The sequence below is a fragment of the Vigna umbellata genome, chromosome 2 (assembly GCF_029865625.1).
Source record: "Vigna umbellata cultivar VRB3 chromosome 2, Vumbellata_1.0, whole genome shotgun sequence".
Classification (NCBI taxonomy): Eukaryota; Viridiplantae; Streptophyta; class Magnoliopsida; order Fabales; family Fabaceae; genus Vigna; species Vigna umbellata.
This window is the reverse complement of record NC_142166.1, coordinates 44,885,108-44,906,645: the sequence shown is the minus strand read 5'-3', so window position 1 is coordinate 44,906,645 and position 21,538 is coordinate 44,885,108. Positions and strand designations below refer to the sequence as shown.

Below are 21,538 nucleotides of genomic sequence, written 5' to 3'. Positions count from 1 at the left end.
CTCCAACAAATTATCAGAATTAGTCACTCCTAACAACAATCTTCCATTAAGGGTAGTATCTATTAATCAATTTTCTACTTGAGTACTTCTACATTAATGAAATACACTATTTAATAATATTTTTTAATTTTAACTTAATTTCATAAAATTAACTATTAAAATAAAATTTACATTCACCTTGAAAAAATATTTTTATCTCTAATCCAACTAAAACTTCGAAATCTGCACAAGACATGTGTTAGTTGAGAGCAAAACATGGATGATGTGTTGAGAGCATACGATCCATGGTGTATTGAGCGCCACCTATGAGTTAGCCAAAGCAGTTACGTTACGCATAGACTCACTCCCAGACATAAAGTGAGACCAGTTTCCCTTGAGTTTCCGCATGCACTCTACACGATGGAAACCAAGTTCTGTCACCCTCCTCTTTTCTCTCCCACTTTCCCCCTTCTTCCTCCTCTCCCTCTTTCTTCTCTCAGTCTCCGCTTTCCCTCCACACCACCAACCACGCGCCTCCTAGCTCACGCTTCCGTCTCCGACACCGTTCCCCTCCAAAACACCCCACAAACTCCGCCTTCTCTTACAGTCAAACCTACCTACTCCCCCACTCCTCCCAACCGAGACCTTCGAACCCCTCACAGCGGGTACTATTTCGCTTTCTCTCCTTCAATTAACACTTTCAATGTCTCCATTCTTTTAACTCTTCAACAATTAGGTACCATTTCGATGGGACTGCCCGCAAATTCTTCGAGGGATGGTACTTCAAAGTGTCCATTCCGGAGCGGAGGCAGAGCTTTTGCTTCATGTATTCCGTCGAGAGTCCCTCGTTTCGCAAGCCGTTGACGACACTCGAACAGTTGCAATATGGGCCCAGGTTCACCGGTGTCGGAGCCCAAATTCTCGGTGCCGATGACAAGTATATTTGTCAGTACTCTCCCGAATCGCAATTCTTCTGGGGAAGTAAGGATTGGTTTCTGCACTTTTTCCTTCTTTTTTTCTCCTCTTATTGTTAATCAATGTCTTATTCTTTGGATTTGAATTTTGGAAATGCTTAGACAGGCATGAACTGATGTTGGGGAACACTTTCGTGCCCAACCAAAACTCTAGACCTCCGAACAAGGAGCTTCCTCCTCAGGTTTATATTCCATCTTTCACTCTCATGGTTAACATAAAAGTAGCACATTTTACCAGGCACATGAGTATTCCTTGTTAAAGTTTCATCTAAACTCAAATAAGATAAAATTAGAGTCAATTATAGTAGTAGCTGTTAGGACTGTTGGGTCACTTGTTATCTTATCATCTCAGATATATAATTACGCAAACTTTTTGTGTTAGAGTCGTCCAGTCGTTGGTGAAGATATGTTAAAGATCTTATATTGACTAGTGATATATAATCATAATAGTGTATATAAGTGAATGACAACACTTACCGACCCAATTTTGAGGTTAAACTAGGCCAAACTCAAAATCTAAAGTGATGGTTTTTCAGTGGGACCTGTTCTGTTACAATTTTGGACCTTGGTTTTTCTTTTTGGTAGTTCTTGACTGTCTTGCAAATTGCAATAGGGAGTTTTCTTTCTTAATTTTCCAACAATTTTAAACGCCCAAGCACATGGTTTATATCTGTAAGTATGTCATAGTTGGCTTCCAGATTGATCTTCTCTATCTCTGCTGATTATGCTATGTGTTGGTCATTCTGCTTAGGAATTTAATGATAGAGTGTTGGAAGGTTTTCAAGTCACTCCCCTTTGGAATCAAGGTTTTATTCAAGATGATGGAAGGTGGGGGTTAGATTTCTTTTTAAATATTGCATTCTCTGATTCTTTTGTACTTGACATGGATTTTAATTATAGGTCAGATTATGTGGAAACAGTAAAAACGGCTCGTTGGGAGTATAGTACACGCCCTGTATATGGTTGGGGTGATGTTGGGTCTACACAAAAGTCTACCGCTGGGTGGCTTGCAGCTTTCCCTGTTTTTGAACCACATTGGCAAGTATGCATGGCTGGTGGACTGTCAACAGGTGTTTGCCACTTTATCAGCTGTTGGCTATTTGATGTTTTATTTTATTTATTATGATCTAGTGTCCTGCTTCTTACGTCTGAATGAAATATGATAATTTTGATTGAATTATTGATATGAATATATCGTGACAGTAACTACTAATGTAATTAGCCAAAGAGATTGATATTTAGTTCCTTAAAGATAATAATAGAGATAAAGCTAGTAAGGATTAAATCAAAAACATTGTGAGGCTGAAAGCATATTATTGTTGATAGAGCCATAATGTGAGACAAGTAGAGTGAGTGGTCTTATTCTCCTTTAGAATTTTGAAGATAGAATTGTAATGTTTGTATAAAGATCGGCTTTTAGGATTATGTCTGATAATCATTATGTGAAGTGCATGTGTTCTTTAAAGTTAATCACACCCCTGTTTGCGATGACATAGTTTGTCCTCATTCATTTTTCTCATAAAAATTGAATCTCAGGTTGGATTGAGTGGGATGGCGAGAGGATTGAGTTTGAAAATGCCCCGTCTTATTCAGAGAAGAACTGGGGTGGAGGATTCCCGAGAAAATGGTTTTGGGTAATTTTTCTTTTCTTCACGAAAGTGTATCTTTAGTACTCGTGATCACATCAATTCATCAGCTATAGCTGGTTTTATGTATGCAATCACAAACTTTTTGTCTTTTGAAAATTATGGATAGGGAGTTGTTTCTTCATTTTATTTATATTTTTAGCTTTTAAAATAATTTGTCTATTTACTTAATAATCACTAGATGCAAAAAGGGTAGTCCTTACATTTAGGGCTTGAAGACTTTTAGGAGTTGGAGTCCTTATGTTACTTCTGGATGATCAAGTATAACTTGATAAAGGCAAAATATAATATTCTGAAAGGATTAGCTTTATAGTGATTCGTGATATATGATAGAACACCAATTGATAGATTGATAGAGTATAATTCTTAGTATAGACAACGCACACGATACATCAACACAATTGTTGTCCTAGAGATGGAAGTTTCCTACAAAGAGTATTCTCTATCCACAAACTGCAAATCATGACACACTAGCCTAAGGACACACCTTGTTATGAGATATAAATCCTAATTCAAAATTGTTCAGTTATTTTTTATGAATCACTGTCACCATGGACTTTCTAATACAGAAGTCATAATTGATTACTTATATAGGATAAGTTTTTTTCTATCACATGCACTCCTAATATTGATTGCCTTCAATTCATCAATAAGTCCTTCATAATCAATCTATTTGGATCTTGGTTTCCATCATTACTTACTGCTTTCTGAAAGTAGAAAAATGGCTTTTTCCTTATTCTCCTCATCCATTTTTCAATAGCATTTACATCTTCGCAAAAGGGCATTGTCATCTCCCAAAGTTACTAACATGAACTGATTCACCTTGCGTTGGTGTAAAGAAAAAAATGCCTTTGGTTTCTCTCTCCATGTGTTCTTAATTTAAATATTGCAGCTCCTTAATTTTTCCCGAAAATTCTGTTTTTATGAATTTGTATATGGTTTAATCATCTATGTAGTTTAATTTTATGTAGCACTAATGTACTATCATACTTTATTATTGTGAATTGTGGTTTGCTACTTTTCTTTATTATGGTATCAAAAAATTGAATTATTGTTGTATTAAGAGTGTTATGTTATGATATATGTCATTAATAGATTTTGATTATTGTGTTTATATTTGATAAACTCTTATGAGTTCACGGTAACTCTCGAGTTTAAATCAACTATTAAGTTTCTGTAAATCTTGAGTCTGACAACTATGTTTCTAGGTATGGTTTTGCCCCCATTGATCCATCCTACAACGTCTTTCCCATTTAAGGTGGCAGTTTCACTTTCTTAACTTCCATACAATAGTCACTCATGCTTTACGACAATCTGAATTAAGTAGACCCTTTTTCTCTGTAGTCTTTCTCCATGATTCGAACTTCCATGCTCTTCCTCAGCATGCTCTCCAAACACCTTCCTCATTTCACTTAAAAGTTATCCGTCATAGTAGTTTCCATTTGTGCCATCTTTTCTTCTATACTAGCCACAATTCAACCCTTAATGCTACCCCTACATCCCTTAAGATCCTCTGCCAAAAAATCCCTTTGTTCTGTTATGGTAATATGACAAATTTAAATTCTGGCTTCCTCTTTTGGGTGAGAACAAAAACTGATGGAACATTAATTGATAAACTAATGAAATATAGTTGTAAACATTAAAACCAAACAATATGTGTATTGATAGGATACTGGGTGATAGGATAGAAGGCAGGGGAGCAAAACGGTAGGAGGCATAGGGAAGCGGGCTGAACGATAGGAGGCAGGAGGAAGCAAGTCGAACGGTGGAAGGTGATGAAGAATTGGAGCCGAACGGTTGGAGGCAGGGGAAGCAAAGCCGAACGGAAGGCGGTGAAGAGCTGGAGCCGATCGGTTGAAGAGTGACTATCCTAACTGGGACAATAGTTAGGATGAGCGGGAAATAATTATAGTAAATAGAGCTACATCCTAGGGAAATATTCAGTATAAGTTAATTATAGTAAATAGAGCTACATCCTAGGGAAATATTCAGTATAAGTTAATTATAGTAAATAGAGCTATATCCTAGGGAAATATTTAGTAGAAGTTAATTATAGTAAATAGAATTATATTTTAGGGAAATATTTAATATAAATAAAGCTAGATGCTATTGTTTAGGGCATGCTTTTGATTATTAAGTTTGTTGACAGGTGGCTATGCTCCTGTGAGAGAGGTTATGCTCCCAAGTAATTGACGGAGGTTATGCTCCCAATTACCCTTGTTTACTTTTGTTTATTCAGATATCACTATCAATAAAAGAGATTCATTCGTGCATTATCATTCGTTCATTGTTCTGTGATTGTTGTGAGTGTGTGAGGTTATTTGGTTAGGTTTCATACTCGGATATGCAACAGTTATGAACCTAGTTTAAGTAATAAAAGATACAAATCACTCTATAGTAAAGGAATTACACTTAGTAAGATATTGTTATAGTTTTTTGTGGAAATATAACAGAATGCCAAAGTTGTAGGTTCTTGTTATGCATAGTTAATAGTTAGTTGCAAGCAATATTTGCTGTATATATGTACTGCAATGATACTGAAAAGGCAGCAATGAATGAAGTCTTAGTTTTCTCTCTATTTTATTATCTTTTCGTTCTCTTTTTCTCGAGACTCCTTCCCTCAAAGTAAGGTTCTATCAATACAGCAATACAATTCCTGTCCACAAAAGTGTCCTACAGGGAGTAATTCATCAACAAACTTCAAATAACAACACATTTAACTAATTCTGCACCCTACTATTAGTTTAATCCTATACATAACGGTCATCAGCTATTTTCTATGAGTAACTACCACCATGCAGTTTGAATTGCAGAACTATTACAGTGTAAGTTGTTTTCTATCTGTGAGAAAATTGGAAAATATTTTTTTCAGAATAACTTGATGTTTTTTCCAGATGGAAAAACAACTCGAGTATTACAAGAGAACAATTAAGATACCAGTACTTTGTAAAATGCATTGAACCTAGCTATACGAAGTATTAGTATATATCTTGGCAGAAAAGGCTAATGGAAAAAATAAACATGAAAGAGTTTCTGTATCTTAAAATATTTCTATTTCCTATTATATATACTTCTTAACAATTGCTTCAAATCCACCAATGGATCCTTCTAACTGACCCACTTGGAATTAATTTTCATCAGTAACTAAGTGTTTTGGAATTTTTACGGCTGGTTAACATCTTCTACTTTATATTAATAATTACTTATTCTTATCAATATTTGGATTAGTGTTTGCATATCAAATTGTTGATGTCTCGTGCAGGCTCAATGTAATGTTTTTGAAGGTGGTAGTGGAGAAATTGCACTTACGGCAGCTGGTGGATTGAGGCAACTTCCTGGAATAACTGAGACCTATGAAAATGCTGCATTGGTAACTTATACAGCATTTCGCTCTCAGTTTGACATATTTATTAATTATATTTCACTGACTTCATGTAATATTAAGTTTAGCTCCGAAATAAATGGTGGGGCGAGGGGTAGTGGGACTGACGAAGATTGAGAATGTATAGCTAAACTGGTAATGTCCTTTTGTCAAAATCACATTCTTTGGTAGTTAAATATTCTCTATGATTTGACAAAACCTTGTGTGAGGATGAAAACAAGTTTTTTTTTTTTTTTTTTTTTTAAATTTCCTCAGTTTGGTATTAATTGCATTCCCAATACTTGAAGGAAACTTTTGTCCACCGTCTGCAATCCTGAGTGATGAGGAGACTGGTGATAGTCATGTAATTGAAGTGGTTTAATTAGGTCAATATTTCTTTTGGAATTTTTCTAACTGACATGTCTAATGTTTGATAATATTTTTTTTTCCTTTTTTTGGATCTAAACTTTTGGTGAAAGTTTCTTTCATGTTCTTGTTTTGTGATTTGGTTTTTTAGTATACCCCTAGATTGGTTGTTGAAATTGTGGACATTGGTTGCTTTTGTCCCGACTTTTCTAAATCCTTATTTAGTCTCAAACTTCCAAAATAATATTAACCTCAATCCTTTTCTACCTCAATTTACATTGATTTTAAGGACCAAAGTGAATGAGTTCTTGAAAAAAGTCAAATAAGTAAAGTTTTGTGGAGGTTAGGGAGGGACTAAAGAGATCGGTTCTTACAATAATCTAGGACTTATTTTTGTTTTCTACTTATTCTTTTGCTCGCAACGAACAGTTACTCTTTTTAGTTTTTATTATTTTATTTTCTTGATTTATTTTCTTAATTTTATATTATTTTCTGGGTTGCAAACTGCTGCAGATTGGAATTCATTACGATGGAAAATTTTACGAATTTGTGCCATGGAACGGTGTTGTTAACTGGGAAATTGCTACTTGGGGTTATTGGTTTATATCAGCGGACAATGGCAAATATGTGGTAATTATACCTTTCTAAGTACTTTTTACCCTTTTCAGTCGTTTAGCCAATAGTTCGCACAGACCACACTAATTAAGTCATTGAAGTTTGCATTTCATTCCCGTTTAATGAGATCTATAAACTATGAAATGATAATTGCGAGTAAAAAGAGGGTAATCAGTTCAATCAGCTGAATATATTAATGATTATACGTCTGAATAGGTAGTAGTGGGAATTGCTTTGGTACTACAGAGTATGTCAGACACAAACATATTGTTATTTTGGCAGGTTGAATTAGAAGCAACAGCAGAGGATCCAGGTACAACATTGCGTGCTCCAACAGCAGAAGCTGGCCTTGCCCCTGCTTGTAAAGATACATGTTTTGGAACTCTAAAACTACAGATGTGGGAACAAAGATCTGATGGCAGCAAGGGAAAGGTCTCACTTTTTTTCACACATAAATAAATTGTTTTTAAGATTTGTTATTTAGTGGAACATTCTCATGAATATTTGGTAAATGGCAGATCATTTTAAACGTTTCAAGTAACATGGCAGCTCTAGAAGTTGGAGGAGGTCCATGGTTTGACACTTGGAAGGGAAAGACATCAACACCAGAAGCCCTTAGACGTGCCCTTCAATTACCCATAGACGTAGATAGCATTTTTAATCTTGTTCCTCTGTTTAAACCACCTGGCCTGTAGTCAATCGGTTTTAATTTAATCATGCAGCATAATGCATGCATGCTATATTTTTATGATTTTGTTATAATAGTGCATGAAAGGATTCACAATTTCACCATATAGAAAGGGATTCTTGTTGAGAAAAGAAGTATATAACAACGGTGTTTACATTGATTTCATGAACAGAAGTTTTATATGTCGTTGATTATTTATTTACTCTAATGTCAAACTATGCACCAAAAATGTTAATGTCCCCTAAATAGTGACTTTTTAACGTAAAACTGAACTAAACACGATCGTGAACGTTAATTTACTTAATCTATAACGATACTAATAAAACAAAATGAAGAACTTATTTCGATCTTCTATTTTAAAAATTTGTAACATACATTCAAGTTTAAAATTTCGAGTTTAATCAAGTTTTATTAAAAAAATTCATGTAGTCCTTGGTTATTGTATAATAATGCGACTATTATTTTATCTCCAATTTTCTTTAACTTGTCTTTACTTTCCTCATTCCTATTCGAAAGATGAAATGATAGAATAAAAGAAGTTTGGAGAAAGCAGCAACGACGTTTTTCATTAATGATAAAGTGAAAGATAGAACATTTAAATAAAAATATTTTGAATAATAATAAAATGAAATTTTATAATAAAAACTTAATTTTGAAAATATCTATTAATTAAGTTTTGCATCTACTTTCCAATAAAATATAGAGAAATTTGGCCACTACAATGATGAGTTTTTCATAATACTTGATGTCTCTTTCAGACTTGTTAACTAGTTGAGAAAGGTGGTGTGTTTGAATCCAATTTGTTCACTGCTAATAAGATTTCGTGGTGGCAATGTTATCATGTACCAACTCTCTTTCATAATATTTATTTCTATTGCCAATGTTGACTTCCACTCATTGTTTTCTTTACATGCAATGGATCTTATTTAAAATGTTACAACTCTCACATAAAAAAAAAAAATTAGTGTTAGAAGAAATGACTCAGTTTTACTTTTACAATTCAAGATGGATAACTCATGTCATTTGCAAGCAAAACACATCACCTACATTTTGTTCTAAATCAAATTTCTAAGGGTACCCTTAAGATTTTGTTATTCCACCATAAAATTGAGAAAATTTTAAGACTTGAATAATGTTACTTCTCAAATCCCAACCTATATTGATTTATGTATTGAATGAGAATTACCATCTCATACTCCTTACAACCATACCTCTAATGTTATCTTTAAGATATTGATTTTTTTTAATATATCCTATATTTTGTATAGGCATTATATTATGAGAAAAAAAATTGAAGAACTTATACATCCTTATAAAATTAACTTGTGATTTCTTTAATTTATTTTGGATATTATGAAAAACATCTTGTCAAAATATTTTTAAAACCTTCTTTTTTAAAATATATCTTGTCCAATAAAAAAATACATTTATTTTGAGAAAAACTTTAATAATCAATATTTTTTCTTTAAAAAAAAAGAAAAAGAGAATTATTAAAAGGGTCATTGGGCCGAGTAATGAAAAGAAGCCTTAATTGATGGGTGTTGCTCCCTCCACCACCACACCTTTCTCCCTCCACTTTCCATTTACTATTTTACCCCTAAGTAAAATTTTATTTTTAAGGTTATTTTTTAATTTTACCCATTCACAACCTATTCCACTAATAACCTATTCTAGTGCCTCGTACATGAGTAAAATATTTTTCTTTCATTTTAACATTATATTTCTTCCTCTCTTTCTTTTACAAGTTGCAAAGGTTGGTGGTGGTGCAAAGAATTATCAAGCAGTCTCCCTCTCGTGGTGCAGTGTCGCTCTCGTAGTGCAGTGTGTGGAGTGGTGCAGTGTGTGTTGCTTCCTTAAGGTGCGTATTCAAATAAATCTTCAAATAAAACCCTAAAATAAAAAACGTAACCTTTAAGACATCCTTCAACGGATGTCAAAATCCTTCAATGAATGTCAAAATCCTTCAACGGATGTCAAAATCCTCCAACGGATGTCAAAATCCTCCAACGGATGTCAACATCCTCCAACGGATGTCAACATCCGTTTAAGGTAAAACGGATGTTCGACATTCGTTTTTCCTTAAACGGATGTTGACATCCGTTGAAGGATGTCACCTCCGTTTAAAAGTTACGTTTTTTATTTTAGAGTTTCTTTTATTAGTTTATTCTTTATTTTTGAAATATTTTAATAATTTAATTTAAATGTTTTGATTTATTATTTTTGAATATATTTTTAATGTATTTTAATAATGTAAGAAAAATGAAGAAGAAAGAAACGGAGGAGGAGAAGTGAAATGGAGAAGACAGATTGGGTTGCAGAGTAAAACAAAAGACAAATTATTAAACGAAAATGAGAGATGAAAATATTGAGTGCAGGAGTAAAGTAGGAGAACTAGGTTTGAAATAAATTAAAATAGTAAAAGTAAAACATTTTAATCTGAAGATATAATTGGAATTAAAATAAATTGGGGAGGTGGAGGGAGAAAGGTGTGGTGGTGGAGGGAGCAACACCCTTAATTGATTAAGAAAACGCAAATAATTAACTAAGCAAATGTAATCACAACTTTTCTACACTTTTTTTTCAATATAAATCTTGCAAATATGAAGGGTGCATGTTTCCCTGTCTCTCCTCTCCTTCTTAAGGTGATGATATAAAAAGTTCTAAATGAACTGTTTTTTAGTTACTAAACATTATTTTGTACAAATTTCTTAAAATTATTAAACAATCAAAAATTAAATAATATTTATTTTTATCATGTATGATAATGTTAAATTTTCATTTTTTTAATTATTTATTTATATATACTTTATTTAAATAAATTATTTAAACTTCAAATAAAACTTAATAGTTATTCTTACTTGCATGTCCCAACTTTTTTTACAATTAAAATTCACAAAATATATAGAAACTTGAAATAGAATAACAATGTAATAAAAATTAAAAAATAGTAAAAAGAATAACTCAAGGTGAGAGAAGAGAAAAAAAGAATTTCAAGAAACTCGATAGATAGATTTAAATAACTTAGATTTAAAATAATTTGTTGCAAAAATAGTTTTTAATAGAGAGTTTTTATTGCATTTGAAATTCATTTTAAATTTTTAATTATTATATTTTCTTAATATTTGTTGGTTTTACAAATTGGTGGCATAGTAATGGCTTTCATAATTATAGATAATGTGAAGAATAAACTCGTGCATCAGGTAGCTTTATATTTCATATTTATAATAGTTTACTTAATTATATAATATTTTAACTGTTATAAAGCATGTTTAAAGACTCCTAAAAAATATCTTGTCACTGGTATTAAAAAATATACTCTGCTCGAAAATTAAAAAAAAACAGCAAACCTTTTTTAAGAAAATATTTTGAAAAAAATAAAATGATTTAAAAAAAAATTAATTTGTTAAAATTCGAATTTATATACTTAACATAAAAATGAATTTTTGACTTGTTGGTTTTACAAACTGGTGGCAAAAAAAAAGGTTTTTTCAATAATTGTAGATAATGTGAGGAATAGAACCGTGCATTCTTGGCTCTATATTTAATATTTATAATATTTTATTATGTTATATTATAGGTTTAAATGCTTACTTCGTCCCATGTTAAAAGGTGAATTTTTGTTTAGTATCCGATTTTAAAAATGTTTCTATTTTATTCCAAAGTAGTATAAATTGTATCAATTAGATCCCTTCCGTTAAATTGGCATAAACGGAGTTAACTCCCAGCTCACGTGGCGAAGAACCTGCACTTTTTCTTCTCTCTTATGCTTTTCCTGCAATGTTCCAGCTTTTTCTATTCTTCCTCACTTTTTCTGCTCTTTTGTTCTTATACTCCTCTGACATGCAATTAATATTTTGGAGTATTTTCTTCTGCTTCTCTGCTCCAAAATTGCAAACCAATAACAACGAAGATGGTTGCAAAAAATATATGTTTTAGTGTACCTACTCCTCTCATGTTAGATTTTCCAGGGAAGGGTTGTTCTCTCGCTTAGATTGCGGTGATGGAGGTGGCAGTGATGGAGGAGCGTAAGATTGGCGGGAAGAAGATTGATCTGGCGGAGGTGGCAACGGAGAAAGGGTAGGTGGAAAAGGACACAATTGTAATGTATCCAGCACCAGGCATAGGCCACATTGTAGCCATGGTTGAACTTGCCAAGCTCATCCAAACGCACCATTTCAACATCACCATCATCCTCACCACGGGCCTCCTCGACCAGCCCACCATCGAAGCCTATATCCGTCGCATCACCACCGCCCATCCCTCCATCTCCTTCCTCCGCCTACCCCACATCCCACTTTCCGCCTCAACCTCCGTAAGCCTCGCCGCTAGAGCCTTCGGCTTCATCAAAGCAAATGCTTCCAGCGTGGCCACCTCCATCTCCTAAATCTCCCAAACCTCCGCCATCAAAGCCTTCTTTATCGACCTCTTCTGCAGTTCCGCCATGGAATCAACTTCTTCCATGGGAATCCCAGTCTACTACTTCTTCACTTCCAACACCGTCGTTCTCGCGCTCTTCTCGTACTTTCCGAAACTCCACGAAGAGAGGATTGAGTCGTTTAAGGATATGGTCGGCGTGGAACTGCGCGTGCCGGGCAATGCGCCTCTAAAGGCGGTAAACATGCCGGAACCCCTGTTAGATGGCTGCAAGGAATGTTTGCGATGGCTGGAGGAACAACCGAGCAGAAGCGTGGTGTATCTGTGTTTCGGAAGCAGAGGATTGTTCTCGGTGTCACAGTTGAAAGAGATGGCGAAAGGGTTAGAGAAGAGTGGGAAGAGATTCTTATGGGTTGTGAAAAGGCCATTAGAAGAGGAGGGAGTAAAGTAGAATCAGGAAGCAGTAAAGCCAGGGGATCAATTCGACTTGGCTTCAGTGTTGCCAGATGGGTTCCTTGAGAAGACCAAGGATCGAGGCATGGTGGTCAAGGCTTGGGCACTGCAAGTGGAGGTGCTGAGTCGTGAATCGGTGGGGGGTTTGTGAGTCACTGCGGGTGGAACTTGGTGTTGGAAGGGATGGTGGCGGGGGTGTCGATGGTTGCATGGCCACTGTACGCAAAGCAGCACGTGAACAAGGAGGTGATGGTGGGAGAGATGAAGGTGGCTTTTGGCGTGAATTAGAGGGTAGGAGATAGGTTTGTGAGTGCAGAGGAAGTAGAAAAGAGAGTGAGGGAAATGATGGAGACAAAGGAGATCAGAGAGAGAAGCTTCAAAGCTAAAACAAAAGGTGGGAATGCCAATGGGACCAATGAGATTATAACTAGAAATAGTTTCTCAGAACAGAGGTTGCATTTCAGACGATCAAAGCAGAAAGAGCAGCAAAATCAACATGGGCTCTTGTTCTTTAGAAAATGACATTTAATTGAATTAGGATGATGAAGTCTTCTTGGCTCGCGAATCCTTGAAACTTGGAAACGAAATTGCCTCGCGTTCAGAGAGCTAGCTCTCTGTGTTGTGCGATTCTGAAATGGAAGAGAAAAAAAATTGAATTTGGAGAATCGGTGACGACTGCAACTGGCATATGCAAAACATTCATGAGTCATGAACATGCATTCTTCCTTAGCATTAATTTAGGTAGTTAGTTTCATTGCATGTTAGAGGAGCAGAAGAGCAGCAAAAGTGAGGAAGAAGAACAGAAAAAAGATGGAACATTGCAGGAAATGCAGAGGAGAGAGAAGAAAAAGTGCAGATTCGTCAGCTGGGAGTTAACTTCGTTTATGTCAATTTAACGGAAGGGATCTAATTGATACAATTTATACTACTTTGGGATAAAATAGAAGCATTTTTAAAAGCAGGTACTAAACAAAAATTCACCTCTTAACATGGGGACGAAGTAAACATTTAAGCCTATATTATATTTTATCGATTATCAAGTATGTTCAAAGATTCTCAAAAATATATTGTGACTGGTATTAGAAAATATATTATGCTCCAGAAGTAATAAAAAAAGCAAAGTTTTTTTAAGAAAATATATTTAAGAAATAAAATGATTTTCAAAAATAAATAATTAATGTGTTAAAATTAAAATTTATACACTTAACATAAAAATAAATTTTGACTTTCATTATTTATTTATAAAAACCATATTTTTCAGAATTAAAACATAGTCTCTCGTGTTACAATATGTTTCGATAGGGATTTTGTAGGACCGAGAGACTAAACTTTCTGACGTGTCTTCCTTCCTTCCGAAAGCTGGGATCGACTGAGCAACTTGTCTTTCTTCTGTCTGAGCTGTTCGGTTGACTTCCATCTAGGCTGTTCGGTCATATCAGTCTTGGCCGTTCGGTTGCCTTCTTGCTTCAGGGGGGGAGGGGGGGGGGAAGGTACCTACAAAAGATACTCCAACACTCAAGTTGAACGTGAATTTGGAGAACCTTTGTTCTTAGTTGAGTATTTAGTGAATGATTATCACTATTGAATGTTTGGGTGTTATAAAGTGTCAGTTGAACGTACTTGACTTGTGGTCCTGACTCTCTATTTATAAGTTGTCTCATGGACCTTAAGCTGACATAAGCCCAATTAAATATAAACAGAATAAAATATAAACAGACTTTACCTAAAAATCTGGTCAGTTTCTCATAAACAACATATTCAATATCTTTAACTAGATATTTTAGATTTGGTGTTGACCGAACGGTTAATAATTAGTAACCGTTCGGTAAACACTATATCTGATACATGTCCCCAAGTCCGAGTTAATCGTTCGGCTTTTAGCCATGATTAACTATAGGACTTATGAGCTTGAGAGAGGCCGGACGATTTGTATGTAGGGTGTTGTCACCTGTACTGAAGAGGAAAAACAATTCGAATGCGCATGTGATTAGCAAAATATAGTCAATCAAATTAACATTAAATAATTTGGGTTATGAAGCCGGATGGCCGAATGTTTGAACACTTGAGGCCATGGAAGGCCGAATGACCGAATACCTGTGAGGCCGAATGGCTGAATACCTATGAGGCTGAATGACCGAATACCTAAGAAGCCGAAGGACTGAATACTTGTGAGTGAGCCTTCATCTGGGGACTGTTTTTACCGTTCGGTTTATAGTCCATGGGGGACTGTATTTACCGCTCAGTTTATAGTCCATGGGGGACTACCTTCATCGTTCGGTTTATAGTCCATGGGAGACTGTCTTTATCGCTCGGTTTATAGTTCTTGGGGGACTGTTTTTACCGCTCGGTTTATAATCCATGGGAGACTGTCTTCACCATTCGGTTTATAGTCCATGGGGACTGTCTTCACCGCTCGATTTATAGTCCATGGGGGACTATTTTTACCGTTCGGTTTATAGTCCATGGGGGATTGTCTTCACCGTTCGATTTATAGTCCATGGGAGACTGTCTTCACCGTTCGGTTTATAGTCCATGGGGGACTGTTTTTACCGTTTGATTTATAGTCCTTGGGGGACTATTTTTACCGTTCGATTTAAAGTCCATGGGGGACTGTCTTTACCGCTCGATTTATAGTCCATGGGGGACTGTTTTTACCGTTCGATTTATAGTCCTTGGGGGACTATTTTTACCGTTCGATTTATAGTCCATGGGGGACTGTCTTCACCGTTCGGTTTATAGTCCATGGGGGATTGTTTTTACCATTCCGTTTATAGTCCATGGGGGACTGTCTTAACCGTTCAATTTTGAACCTAGAAGTTCGCTTCAAAGCGTTCCCTGAGTTTTGTGGACGACCCCGTAAGGCGGATTGGCCGACTACATGTGATAAAACGTGATAATGATATCATAAGCGTTTATTCCAACAAAAGAATGTAAACAACAAAAGTCTATGTCTGAGGAAATAAACATGATAGTAATGTTCAACTAAAGTAAACTTGATATTTGTCGCATTCCACATGTTAGGAAGGACCTTTTATCATATTTTCTAGTCGATACGTCGAAGAACTCTGCGGTCAGGGCTGTGACTATGGCTGCGACTGCTACTGCGACTATGCTTATGTCTTCGTTCGACTGTTTTATAGAACCGTTCAGTTTCCCTGCGCTGAGATTTTTCTCTGTGAGGACTTCTTATTTGGGTTCCTTCTTCTATAAATTTCCGCAGATGGCCACCTCGGATGAGCCTTTCTATTTCATCTTTCAACATATCGCATTTCTCTGTAGTGTGTCCTCGGTTTAGATGAAACCGAAACCTTTTCCTTTCGTCGGCGTCTTTTGGAGAAGACTTCTTTCAGATTATAGGAAGTTCGGTATTAAGAGCTTCCTCAAGAACTTTTACCCTAGGTGCGTTGAGGGGGGTGTAATGATTATACATGGGTGTTCGGATGAAATCCTTGTGAAATGTACCTCCATTCTTGTCGTTATTGTTGAATGACTGCCTGCCTTCTTTCTTGCTTCCACATGTAGAGACTTCTTGTTGTTTCTTCCTCGAGTTTCTCATGCCCTCAATACGAATAAACTTAACGATCCTTTCCTGAGGTTCGTCCATAGTTTTTGGTGGTCGGGCATATAGCCTTTTAGCAAAATATCTTGGTCTTAAACATGAAGGCAAATTGTTGATGATAAAAGTGTGATTAACATCTTTAACTCGCTTTGCGGTTTCGTTGTACCTTTTCATGAAGGCCTTCAAGGTTTCATCCTTTTTGTGTTTAGTATTTACCAACTCCGCGGGTGTTATCACCTGTTTTCGATTGGAGGCGTATTGCCTTCTAAAGATTGTTTCCATGATGGCGAAGCAGTCCACTATGTTTGGAGGAAGAGTGTTATACCACTCCAACGCCTCGTCCTTGAGTGATAAGGAGAAGACTCTGCATATGACCGGATCGTGGTCCGTGTAAAACGCCATTGCATTGGTGAAGATCCTGAGATGATTGTCGGGATCTGTCAAGCCATCATATTTCTCTAATACAGGAGGATTCTTCTCTAGCATTGGAGTTTGCATGATGGTCGTCGTGAAAGGGAGTAAACTAGAGGGCCGAACGGTTTGCAAGGGCGATGGTTCTCTCCTTCCTCTACCGTTCGGGTTGGTGTGCTGAGATGGATACCGATTACGACTTCCATCGTTTTCATTCTGACGGTTGTTATCCTGTTCGACCGTGGACACCGAGTGCTGAGCTGACCGTTCGGCGCGACCTCGTTCTGCTCTCAGTGTTGCAATCTTCTCTGTGTGCTTCTGCTGCAGCTCTTGCTGTGCTTGCGCCTGTGCCTGTATGGTTCGTGCCTGTGCTTGTATATGTGCTATCAAATCTCTAGGGTTCTGCTGTTCCTCCATGCTCCTTGTGGTCACCATTGGGCTTCTCCTACTTCTCTCGGCCCCACGGTGGGCGCCAAAATGTTTTGGTAGGGATTTTGTAAGACCGAGAGACTAACCTTTCTGATGTGTCTTCCTTCCTTTCAAAAGCTGGGATCGCCTGAGCTGCTTGCCTTTCTTCTGTCTGAGTCGTTCGGTTGACTTCTGTTTGGGTCGTTCGGTCACCTCAGTCTTGGTCATTCGGTGGACTTTAGTCTAGACCATTCGGTTGCCTTCTTGCTCCAGGGGGTGGTACCTACAAAAGATACTCTGAGGCTCAAGTTAGGCATGAATTTGAAGAACCTTGGTTCTTAGTTGAATATTTAGTGAAAGATTATCACTATTGAATGTTTGAGTGTTATGAAGTGTAAGTTGAACGTACCTGACTTGTGATCACGACTCTCTATTAATAAGTTGTCTCATGAACTTTAAATTGACATAAGTCCAATAAAATATAAACAGAATAAAATATAAACAGACTTACCTAAAAATCTGGTCGATTTCTCATAAATAACATATTTAATATCTTTAACTAGATATTTTAGATTTGTTATTAACCAAACGGTTAATAATAACCCTTCTGTAAACACTATATCCGATTTATCGTCAATCGAGTTTCTAGGTAGATGGTTAGTGGATAAAATGTCTCTTTAAATAAAAGTGAGTTTTAGAAAAATTTGGCAAAACTTTAAAAGTCAAAGTCTCAAGATAACTTAAAAGAAGACTTACAATTGAACACGCAAAGTATTTCACGCTATTTTCATTATATATATATATATATATATATATATATATATATATATATATATTAAATTTTAATTATTTAAAAAACTTGTGCATAATTAAAATCTTCATTGTCAAATAAAAATATAATTATATATTCAAATATTTTTATTTATTATAATATATTTATATGTAAAAATATTGTTTATTATAAAATTTAAAGTTATATAAAAAAAATAAACATTGTGCAATACACAAACTGAAATACTAATTTATTAAATATCTTTTAAGAATGTATTGTTAATGTAATATTTTTTGTTATTGATGAATTCCAATATAAGTTATCACAAAATTACCAAATCAAGTTAAAAATTATTATCTAGTTTCTTAAATAATACTGATTTTAAAAGGAAAATACGATGTATATGTTATTATTTTTACTTATCCATGTTAAAACGAAATAATTTGGATTTATTTTTTAAATCTTACAATTTTAAGGATATTTCCCTTTGTAGAAGATATCCGCTAGTCAGAAACTCTTTAGAATAATTTAAGTTGTCTTGTTTTTGTATATTTAGCTTACCTTCAGATATGCGTATAGAATATGTCAATGACTAATTCAAATAATCTTTAGTAAAAGTAAAATGATTAATTAAGAATAATAAATTTCAATTTGTAATAGATTTTTGAGGTCACCTTCATTTCTTTAATCATGTTTGTCCTTACTATGTGTTTGGGGATAAATTTGTGTGGAGGATATGATTTCTCTTTTCTTGATTTGTGATGGGTATTATTTCCTAGATATTTATGGAGAAAATTAAGTGATGAGTAATTTTTCATTTAGAATTTATAGTTTTTATTTTTTATTTTTTTTATAGTGTTTAAATTTTTTTTTAATTTCTATTAAACTAAACTTATTACACAGTTTTTGAAATATGTCAATGACTAATTCAAATAATCTTTAGTAAAAGTAAGATGATTAATTAAGAATAATAAATTTCAATTTGTAATAGATTTTTGAAGCCACCTTTCATTTCTTAATCATGCTTGTCCTTACTATGTGTTTGGTGATAAATTTGTGTGGAGGATATGCTTCCTCTTTTCTTGATTTGTGATGGGTATTATTTCCTAGATATTTATGGAGAAAATTAAGTGAAAATTCTAATTTTTAATTTAGAATTTATAGTTTTATTTTTTATTTTTTTATAGTGTTTAACTTTTTTTTTATTTCTATTAAACTAAACTTATTACACAGTTTTTGAAAGATATATTTCTTAACAATTTCAATGTGGGACTTAGCTTCTGAAAGATACATTTTCCAACAATTTGGTACCTTTGTTTCTATAAAACGCAAAGCTCTCTTCTCTTTCATTTCACTTGTTGAATAGTCCGTGTTTGGAATCAGGGATAAAGATGATCAGAGGTGCCATGTACGTGTTTCTGGCTGCATTTTTGTTCTTCAATATTGCTGAACATGCTTCTGTAAGTTGTGCTTTGACGAGTGAGTTGCAGAGAAAAATTGCAGAAGCAAACGAAAAGGGGCCTTATCTAGGTTTAATCATACCAAATTCTTTTGAACTTAGCCCTCTTCTTCAGAACCCAGGCTACACACCCTATGACACCGTAATAGACTTTGCTGGTACATGCATATGTAACATTCATACGAAATATTATTAATTATAACTTTCTATGCTCTCATTCTCATCTATATGAAACATGGCTAATTATTAATGAAGGAAAGAGATTTCGGTTTGGAGCCATTGGTGACAAGCCTGTCATACTGGTGATGACAGGATTGAGCTTGGTATATATGGCTTCCTTTTTCTTTTTATTTTGGGTTCACATTTTTTCCTATATATTTCTGAGGGCTTCATTATTTGGAATTTGTTTTTGTTGCTGAAATATGCAGATAAATTCAGGTATAACAACTCAGCTTCTCCTGAGTTTCTTCGCAGTAGAAGGAGTAGTGCATTACGGCATTGCTGGAAATGCAAATCCTTCCTTGCATATTGGAGATGTAACCATTCCCAAACAATGGGCTCATCTTACACTTTGGAGTTGGCAGGTATATACACATACATACATATATGTATATATATGTATGTACGTAGAAGTATATTTAAGGAAAGAAAACTGATACCTTTACTTGTGCTCTGGAAAAGTAGGAAGTGTATTCTTTTACGGCTGGCTGGATGAGATCTGACGCATTAATTCACCCCGTTTTGAATCTGATATTGCAAATAACTGAATGATTATAGAAAGGTGAAAGATTAATGAATGATTTGGGTGTTGAGCAGAGACATGGACTGGGACCTGATGATACGTTACCCTTGGAAGACAATGGAGACTACACCAGAAATTTAGGGTTCTTAAAATTTGCAGATTTCACCACAAACGTAAGTGATGATAGTTCCGCAGACAACCAGCTAAACAATATATGGTACCAACCTGAGGAAATTTTTCCCGTTGATGGCGTTCCGGAAGAAAGGCAGCATGCCTTCTGGGTTCCAGTTGATTCCAATTACTACCGCATTGCTGAAAAACTTCAGGTAAATCATCGCAAAACCCTAATCTTCAGCACAAAATCAAGAAATTTCTTTATTTATTTGGATGGGTAATTTTTTTAAAAATAATATATAATTAAGGCTCTGTGTGGTATAAAAATGATTTATGAGAAAAAAAAGTCAAGGAATATATATTGATAGGGTGGTTGAAATGGGTTTTAATTTAGTTTGATGATGATTGGAAGTAGATATTGTTATGGTAAAAAGCAGTGATTTTAACGTTCAGGGGTTGAAGTTAGAGTCGTGCGTAAACTCGACGACGTGCTTAAGCTCAACGCCGAAGATGCAGTTTGTGAAGAGAGGAATTAGCCAAAGCATCTACGTGGACAATTCGGCATACAGAACATTCATCTACAACAAATTTGAAGTGAGTCCGGTGGACATGGAAACTGCATCTGTCGCTCTTATATGCCTTCAACAAAGGATACCTTTCATTGCTATTAGGGCTCTCTCCGACTTGGCCGGCGGTGGCTCCGCCGAGTCCAACGAAGCCGATACCTTCTTATCCATCGCCGCCGCTAATTCTGTCAGCACCGTCATTGAGTTCGTTAAGCTCTTATCTTCCCACTGAGTAGCAATCCACGTTGCATATGTAACAAACAAACAACTTCGCCGTACGTTGTTTCCCAATAATAATAATAATCCATGCATTCAATTATTCTAATAGAGTTTATGAAGTTAACGGAACTTTGTAATTATTGTTTTGACTTTGACATTGACATGTTAGAGTTCATATTTTTAATATTTTTGACATACGTTTTTCAAAATTTTAATATTATATTCATTGCTCGTAACATGAGACTCTAATTTCTATGAATAGATAACAAATAAGTGCATCATAATTAAAAAAGGACGGTAGAAAAACACATCAAATTGACATAGTATAACAATACGTTATCTATAGTATAACAATACGTTATCTTGATCTTCATCCATTTTTTGTTAACTTGCAAATTCAATCAAAGAATGAATAGTGTGTTTGACACTTTTAAAAAGGATGACACAATTATAGCCACAAATAAACATTGCTTCCAAGATGTGACAACAATTAAATTCAGGCCAATTAAATTCAAATTGTGTATAAGCACAAAATTTTTAAAAATATTTGGATGATATACTTTTAAAACCATTTTAGATATATTGACAAAAACTTATTTTGTTCTTTTTTGACAAAATGTAACATGATTGAGGGGAGATTATGTATGTCACACTCATATTTTTTCATGTGTTGCATCGATGTGACTTATGTCGGTGACTTTTCTTGATTTATCCAAAGACAACATTAATGAGTTTTACTTGATATGTTCATTAAAGTTTTTTCACAATAGTATATGGAGTGAAACTAAACTTTTTTTTTAAAAGTCTTTAATGTTGAAGCTATATTGTGTAT

The 21,538-nt window shown here is 34.9% G+C and overlaps 2 protein-coding genes and 1 pseudogene across 2 annotated transcripts; all 3 read left to right on the top strand.

The window, feature by feature from the left end:
* The first annotated feature begins 332 nt into the window (after positions 1–332).
* On the top strand, positions 333–7,794 carry VTE1 (tocopherol cyclase, chloroplast / vitamin E deficient 1 (VTE1) / sucrose export defective 1 (SXD1)). Its single transcript, XM_047294671.2, has 10 exons — positions 333–644; positions 716–960; positions 1,056–1,135; positions 1,705–1,781; positions 1,854–2,023; positions 2,490–2,587; positions 5,862–5,969; positions 6,840–6,956; positions 7,224–7,373; positions 7,460–7,794. Exons 1-10 carry the CDS (start codon positions 400–402, stop codon positions 7,634–7,636), a joined length of 1,467 nt encoding a protein of 488 aa, XP_047150627.2. The 5' UTR covers positions 333–399; the 3' UTR covers positions 7,637–7,794.
* Positions 7,795–11,716: 3,922 nt separating this feature from the next.
* On the top strand, positions 11,717–12,978 carry LOC148204094 (UDP-glycosyltransferase 88F5 pseudogene; annotated as a pseudogene).
* A 5,939-nt stretch (positions 12,979–18,917) lies between these two features.
* On the top strand, positions 18,918–20,812 carry LOC124836850 (bark storage protein A-like). Its single transcript, XM_047312082.2, has 5 exons — positions 18,918–19,223; positions 19,321–19,388; positions 19,494–19,649; positions 19,882–20,133; positions 20,375–20,812. The coding sequence occupies exons 1-5, from the start codon at positions 18,998–19,000 to the stop codon at positions 20,717–20,719; spliced, it is 1,047 nt and encodes a 348-aa protein (XP_047168038.1). The 5' UTR covers positions 18,918–18,997; the 3' UTR covers positions 20,720–20,812.
* Positions 20,813–21,538: the final 726 nt, after the last annotated feature.

What these genes read in the sequence shown, in the direction of transcription:
- VTE1 (XM_047294671.2), top strand. Translation starts at nt 400, where the DNA reads ATGGAAACCAAGTTCTGTCACCCTCCTCTTTTCTCTCCCACTTTCCCC. An exon ending in TCCCGAGAAAATGGTTTTGG is followed by an intron (nt 2,588 to 5,861) that starts GTAATTTTTCTT and finishes TGTCTCGTGCAG; the next exon opens with GCTCAATGTAATGTTTTTGA. An exon ending in CTGATGGCAGCAAGGGAAAG is followed by an intron (nt 7,374 to 7,459) that starts GTCTCACTTTTT and finishes GGTAAATGGCAG; the next exon opens with ATCATTTTAAACGTTTCAAG.
- LOC124836850 (XM_047312082.2), top strand. Translation starts at nt 18,998, where the DNA reads ATGATCAGAGGTGCCATGTACGTGTTTCTGGCTGCATTTTTGTTCTTC. An exon ending in CACCGTAATAGACTTTGCTG is followed by an intron (nt 19,224 to 19,320) that starts GTACATGCATAT and finishes TTATTAATGAAG; the next exon opens with GAAAGAGATTTCGGTTTGGA. An exon ending in TGATGACAGGATTGAGCTTG is followed by an intron (nt 19,389 to 19,493) that starts GTATATATGGCT and finishes TGAAATATGCAG; the next exon opens with ATAAATTCAGGTATAACAAC.